We start from the raw sequence: 7196 nt of genomic DNA, 5'->3' as shown, positions 1-7196 counted from the left end.
ATCGATGGAATAACTCGGCTAATTTGAGGCATTCGTCAGCCACAGCGCGGTTCGCTCTGTGCCGGACGTGGCTTGGAACTAGGGGCACAGAGCTACGATAATATTGCTTGGAGCAGTTTTGTGAAGCGCAGCAGCTGGTGAACAAAACCCAAAGATTGTGAGTGATATTTATGATTGGTACAAACATAAGCATCCATGAAAACAATTTATGTAGAGTGCATGCTGCAAGAACTGTCGTATGCGGAAGCCAGGTCCAGAGCCCGGGCGGATGATGCCTATCGCATGCAGCAGCCCATTGTTGACGGTCTGAAGCTGGTGTCCCCAATCGGTTGCAATCTCAGCGCTGGCGCCAGTTTCACGTCACTCGGAGCTCGAAGCCGACCGGCGGCGTCTCCGGTGGCTGTCAAACCGACACCAATGTCACGTGTCGGTTCCGAATGACCGTGGGAACGGGTCTGGCACCGGGCACGAGCTCCGGTTCGGGGGCATCTGTGGCGGCCCGACATAGGATCATCGGACCGACTGCAGTGAGGCACCGGTATGGCATGACTTGATCTTGAGTAGGTAACAGGTATCTCAGAGGCTGCCGCCGTCGCTTGAAACTTGACGATGGGTCAACCAGGAAGATCGGCGCCTTCTGTTCACTGCTCTTATTATATTGTTGGTTGCCAGACCCCTGCAGCTAGGTAATATGCAATAGTTTGTTAATATCACCATTCACCAATTATTTTCCAGGCCAGTATAAACACGAACAAGACATTGACAATGACATTGACATTGACAGTGACCAGATGACAATGTGACATTGCCGTTGGCAATGCGAGGCATACAGATTACAGGGTGCTGAATCCCAGGAGCCATTTACACAGTACGGTACACGCTGAGCGGTGGGCGTCGGGCGGAAGACGACATAACCCTTTCATCGCCTCTCAAGCTGAGATAGCCAGCCAAGCTGTGTGGAAACCAGAGCCCGCTTTGAACGGAGGCCGCCGGGAGGTCGGCGGGCTGCGGCCAGCTTTGTTGAGACTCGGCGCGGGGTTATTCTCGGCTCCGTATCCGTCGGCCGCCCGCCGCAGCTATCGGCACACACGATCAAAGGCAGCCACACATTGCCGCCGGTTCCTGTCGCTGAACGGGTGTGTGCTATGAGCTAAACAGATAGTCCAGCTCTTGTTTGTTCACTTTGAGAGATAATATTATGCTCTCCTGCACCAAGTCGCACTCAGTCACAATAGGTAATAACTCTGGAACAAAACAAGGAATACCAACGTCTATGTAATTAGCAAAACCGGTTTTATAAAACATCCTCGATGTAAACACAGGTGCAAACGTACTTACTCGCCGCTCACGTCACAGTATGACAAGACTTCCTGAGTCATGTCCGATAACCTTGTACTTGACAGTGGCACTCCCACCCACCCGCTTGGCCGTAAGTGTATCAAAGCACGCGTGACTGGCAATATTTACGAGTACCTGCGCGTAAAACCCTGGCTCTGATGAACGTCAAAGCAGCTCGCCGGCAGGGCGAGGCGGGGAGGGGCTGGCAGTGGTTCACACACTGCATCTCCGATGTACCGGAAAAGAATCAACATTCCATCTTCACACAGTTGGCAGTCATCGTCCGCGGTCTCACATCCACCGGCGGCTTTTCTGAGAGGCGCGGTACACGTGTCAACATCGCCACGTGCCCTCGACCTCATCACACATGTCGTGCCATCTCCGTGTCGATTCGTCAGCTGATGAGGGGCGGGGCGGGACTGTCGGGGGGCGTGGTCGATCCGTCGGCGGCGACGGCGGCGGAGCAATGCCCTTGGGCCAGGCCTGAAATATCGTGCGATGTGGCGCTTCACTGGGCCAACTCAGACCGTCGGCCGGTCATCACCCGGCCGGTCAGCTAGACATCAATGACGTCACAGACCCCCAATGACGTCACGGGGGTCAGCCCCTCCACTGGTGACAGACGCGTCACGCAGCGCGCGTCACGGCCAGAAGAGTCACGGAGCGCGGCGTCACGGTCGGGCGTGTCACGGTATTCTGCCGCCGGCGCCGGGTCGGATCAGACAGGGCCTTCCTGTGGCAGCGGGGACCAGTTGGACCACCGCCAGACTTCGAGAGCAGTGTCACAGGATAGCGGTGACACTATACTGTTTGTCGTCGCCGGGGATCTCACAATGGCCTCCTGAAGTGGGCCATTACAGCAGCAGTGACGTCCCGCCGTCGGAGATAACACTGCTGCTCTGACCTCTGACCCCTGCACGCCCAGCGGACCCCTGAGAGCGGGGAACCCGGCCACGCTGAGTATTTTGGCACCACTCCACGGTCGACTCATCGGCCGGCCAAGTGCGTACTGCCTCACCGATCAATATAAGGCACTGGTGCTCTATCCTCGGGTCACTCAGTGCCTGAGAACGTCCCAATTACCATCCCGGACCGTCCCTCCGCGAAAGTTGCGGAAACTTCCCGTCGCGGCCAGGTATCGAACCGGTCTCTTCCGCGTGCAGGGTGACGCAAGCGGCGAGCGACTGCCATCAGCGGACGGCCGAGGCAATCAGCTGACGGCGCCGGGTCCGGGTGCGCTCCGACGAGGCGGCTCCGTCGCGTCCAACAGCTGACCGTGTGCGCGCGCGCTCCCGTGAGCGCTGCCCTGAACGACTCCAAACCGGTGCAAGATGGCCTCTCACAGCTTGTGGGTGTTTGGATACGGTTCCCTGTGCTGGTACCCCGGCTTCGAGTACCGCAGCTCGAGAATCGGCCACATCAAAGGCTTCTCGCGCCGGTTTTGGCAGGGCAACACCACCCATCGAGGAGTTCCGGGCAAGGTAGGTGCCATATGTTATCGGTATCGGTTAATTAACGCTGGTATAAACTGGGTCAGTATGTAACATGGCTTGATATGTGCATGTGGAGATAGTATTATCACCCTCAACCCCTTTGGAGCTGTGTTATTGCAGCGGGGAGGTGGTCACGCGGCCCGTGCGTGACCGAGTTTGCGCTCGACCTCGCTGTGCGCCAGCGCTGCGCGTGGGGTGTGCGTTCGGCACACCGTACGCTGACCTCGCTCGCTCTCTGTCTGTTGCAGCCCGGGAGAGTCGCCACACTTGTTGAAGACGGTGAGGTGAGTAAATTCGCCCTTTTGTTGTGATATTTTCTGTGGGGAGGGGTGAGTGAGAGTGCCTACTGCGCGACTCTTATCCTTTCTCTGCAAACCTGTCTATAATCCGGTATCATGGCCACCGCTGTGCACCGCGGAGGCAGGGGAGGGGTGCCCAGCAGCTGTCAGGGTGACCCAGGGATGCCCCGGGGAGACGAGGCGGTCGCCCCCCTAACCGCCGGAATCAGCTATTTCCGGCGACACTTATCACAGTCTGGTCTCAGCTGGTGAGGCACAGACGGCTTTCCGCGGTGGAGGTCACAGCTGTGCAGGTCCCACTCACGTCCCACGCCCCTCGGTGGGTTTTGACAGTTGACGTCATTTGCCAAATGTCACACCAGAGCTTCGTGCACCTGACTGTGTGCGACATTTCTCCATTCGGCCTTTCGGTTAGCGGCGCCGAACGATAGACTAGAGGACACGGGGTTAGTATCACATGGCTGTGACCTGTCCGTGACCTCCTTATACGCACACACGTGTCTTTGTCTGTGCTGCAGTCTTGCGGTGCCACCGACCGCCGACCCGCCCCCTCCCCATTCATAACCTCTCGCGGTCTTCTGCTGGAGCCAGATCGATGGGGCTCTCAAACCAGCGCATCTGGGGCTCACAAACCATCGGTGCCCGCTGTCGAACGTCGTCAGCTACGCGGAAAGACCGGAACTGCTGACGTCAACACGGCCCGACCTGTGACGTCAGCAGATAGCGTAGACGAAACGCTGTAAACTGGTTGCAAATCGCCGTCTATTGTTGCCGTTAGGCTGTGTGGTGAGAGGGAAGTTTGATGGGCTCTGACCGTCGGTGCGCGCTAGTTTGAGAGCCCCAGAGGCGGGGGTGGTCTGGTGCGCCGCTGGGGGGAGGAGTAGCGCCGCTGCCGCCACAGTCGAGCCTTGACCCGTTTCCCAGCGGCGTTGCCTTGCTGGGACAGCGGTCACAGAGAGTTGCCTCGGGGCGACACGAGCAACAAAAACGGCAGTCACTTCTGACAACTCGTTGTAATCTAAGTAGCAACTAAAGTTAGGCATGTCTTACGGTAACATCCCTGCTGAACAATAATTAGGGCACGTAACACACACCCATCGCGGTTCTCAGCTCCAAGCATTCATTTACTCGGTCATGTGGGCATCTCTATAAAAAAACGTCTACCATCTTTTAGTGTCTGAAGTAGGGCAAAAATCATCCTGCTTTACACACCTGTCACAATATTTCCACCGACAGCTGCTGGTGGGTGTGTCTGTGTCAGCTCCCACACCCCTCCTGCCTTGTCCCCTCCCACCGGATCCTGCAGTTTGACAGCTGGGGGGTGGGCAGAAATGTCACAAAGGGGTGGTGAAGGTCATGGATATACGTCATTCAACCAATGACACCATGGAGGACAGGATCTGTGACATAATGTCGATGACCTTTTGTCCTTTGATGAATGGGGATTGGCCATTTCATTACTGAATCTTCATTTGATTGAACCATCATTTGCTTATACCCTTATTGGCACTCTACTGTGACCTCACGGCTGACCCGTGACATATATTGTCGGACCTATCACTGCCGTGACCTGACACATCTGTGGTCTGACCTGACCTGGTCCTGGCGCTGACCTGGTCCGTGACCTGACCCTTCTTTACTGCGTCCTGACTTGACCTATGCGTGACTTGACCCGTCTGTGACCTGACGTGGTCCACCTTACCTTATCTGACCCACCAGTGTGACCTGACTTGGCCCCTCTCCATCCCTCAGACGTTTACACACGGCGTCGCCTACGAGCTGGTGGGCGAGGCGGCACTCAGCTACCTCAACGGCCGAGAGGTCACCCTAGGCGGATACACTACCCTCTTCACCGAGTTCTACCCTCGCGAGGGCGCCGCCTTCCCGGCTCTCCTGTACGTGGCCACGCCGAGCTCACAGCACTGGCTAGGCAACGCGCCGCTTCACCAGATCGCCGACCAGGTGGTCTCTTCGCGCGGGGCCTCCGGGCACAACGTCGAGTATGTCCTGCGGCTGGCAGAGTTCATGCACGAGCACGTGCCCGAGTGCCGCGACGAGCATCTCTTTCAACTAGAGCAATTGGTGCGGCTACGCGTCAAGGAAGCGCGCCTCTGCTTGCGGACGCTGATGGGGGAGCGCGCGCCATCGCCAGTCAGCTCTTCGGAAGACGAAGAGGTGGCTCCTGCCGCCCAGCGCACGACGTCTTTCCAGTTCACCAGCGCTGTACCGGCCAAGAAGCTGCGCTGCCTGGGAGTCTGATCCAGGCAGACGGGAGAGGAGCGGGAGGAGAGGGTAGGAGTCGCCGGGGCTGTGTGGGCGGGGAGGTGAGGGAGGAGGGGAGGCTGGAGTCCGAGACTGGCACCTTTGGCCATCGCCAACTGTGGTCGCGATGCCAGCCTTGTTTTCTGGGAGCATGGACGCAGGTCGCATGAGGTTTCAAGAGATGAAAAGGAACGAGTGGGGCTGAATTAGCCCGGCGGAAGAGAATCAGGGAGAAAGTCAAGGAGAGACTGCGGGCGAGGGAGGTAGGAAGAGCTTCGAGACTGAAGGGGAGGGAGGTAAGAAGACTTGCAAAACGAAGGACGATGAAAGTATGGGAGAACTACGGGGAAGGTATGAAGAGCTACGAAACTGAGGGCAGTGTGAGGTCAGCAATCTCTGGAAGGTCACATGGCTCCTGTTCCTAGACGGGTGGTGGACCAAATGTGATTTGGGTGTGATAGATGCCGGTCGGGAGGGGGACAGCCGGGGGCTGAGGCGGATACCGCCCGAGGAGTAGCTAGTGCACTGAACCACCATGACAATGACATGCTTTAACTCTTTTTAGAAGTGTTTTGCATATAGTGTCGGGATTGCGATGAAACTGAATGGAAATCTCAATTCCACTTCTATTCTGGATAACGTTTTCAAAGGATTACGAAAAAAGGACTGCATTTCATATAAGATTGCGGCTCAAACTTCTCACATTCACACCGGTCTCGCTCTCTTTCAGTAAGCCTCTCGAGCATGATTTTCTCGTAGGCTGCCAAAACCTGTCATCAGCTACCTATATGTCCTCTGAGCCATACCTTCATTGTTGAACAAATATTTCCATAGCTCCTCTGTTCTATGCGGTGACATTCACACGCAATATAAAGTTACCAAGGTGATCGGTAGTCTGGGAGGACGGTCTCAGCACACCCCGTCGCCGGGTCGTTCCGCGCGGCTGGGGTACCGTCTCCGTCGTTACCTGAGCAGCTGCCTATGTTCCTTCGGCCGCTGTATCAGCGGCTCCTATAATAGCGTAGGATCCGTCTGTGCTCCGCAGACGCGCCGTTTGAACGCTCAGTTATTTATGCCGCCTACACTGTGCTCATTGCGTGATGTTCGCTGCTGCCAATGAATCAAATCTGCCGGTAACATGTGGCTTCCAAGCGGTGTATGTCATTTGCAACTGTTTGCTTCCGAACTTCCTTTACGGGCCTCCATGCATGTTTTACCTTTTTCGTCGTTCCTGGTGTGAAAGTGCTAAGCGGGCTTGGCGATGTGTTTCATATTGGGACAAGGCGTACTGTTTTGTGGCGCACGCTTTCTGAAATACATGCCAAAGACGGAAACTGCTTCTGAATGAGTCCTGAGCAGCGAACATCGAACCATTACTCTTCTTCCGTCTCCGTGTGCTGTCAATTTCGACTCCAGCAGTGGCGGTAACCTTCATTTCGGAATTTAGACATGTTTTACTTTACCTATCTTCCGCTGGTCGACTATCTGCTGTCGTCCGGGGAAACGACTCGGTCACATGCTTAAAATCAAACCCGTTTCTCTCCGAGCGACTTCGCGGTGCCTCCCAACCGTGTCTTGTGCCGTGCTCGAGGTGATAGGCTGGTGGGGTGGGCTGTTCTCACGACGGGCGTAGATCACGGTCGGTCGGACAAAGCGGGCAGCCCGGCCGGCCGGTCAGTCGGGGGCTGCGGGCAGCAGGGGTGGTGGCCGACCTTCAGCGGTTCCTCGGAGCCGGCCGGTAAGCGACAGACGTGTGAACCGCCCGCAGACACTCACAGATATAGACACAGACAGACACAGACAG

At 56.6% G+C, this 7196-nt stretch overlaps 1 protein-coding gene across 1 annotated transcript; it reads left to right on the top strand.

Moving 5' to 3' along the window:
* Positions 1–2124: 2124 nt before the first annotated feature.
* LOC122374885 (glutathione-specific gamma-glutamylcyclotransferase 1-like) lies at positions 2125–6726 on the top strand. The gene is made up of 3 exons (XM_043353938.1): positions 2125–2819; positions 3080–3115; positions 4883–6726. Exons 1-3 carry the CDS (start codon positions 2670–2672, stop codon positions 5387–5389), a joined length of 693 nt encoding a protein of 230 aa, XP_043209873.1. The 5' UTR covers positions 2125–2669; the 3' UTR covers positions 5390–6726.
* Positions 6727–7196: the final 470 nt, after the last annotated feature.

Source organism: Amphibalanus amphitrite, unplaced genomic scaffold (genome assembly GCF_019059575.1).
Source record: "Amphibalanus amphitrite isolate SeventyFive unplaced genomic scaffold, NRLGWU_Aamphi_draft 001732F_arrow, whole genome shotgun sequence".
NCBI lineage: Eukaryota > Metazoa > Arthropoda > Thecostraca > Balanomorpha > Balanidae > Amphibalanus > Amphibalanus amphitrite.
The sequence above is the reverse complement of the archived record's forward strand: the minus strand, read 5'-3'. Positions and strand labels throughout refer to the sequence as shown.

Coding starts and splice junctions, on each gene's coding strand:
- LOC122374885 (XM_043353938.1), top strand. CDS start 2,670: ATGGCCTCTCACAGCTTGTGGGTGTTTGGATACGGTTCCCTGTGCTGG. Junction 2,820..3,079: donor ATCGAGGAGTTCCGGGCAAG/GTAGGTGCCATA, acceptor TGTCTGTTGCAG/CCCGGGAGAGTCGCCACACT. Junction 3,116..4,882: donor CACTTGTTGAAGACGGTGAG/GTGAGTAAATTC, acceptor TCCATCCCTCAG/ACGTTTACACACGGCGTCGC.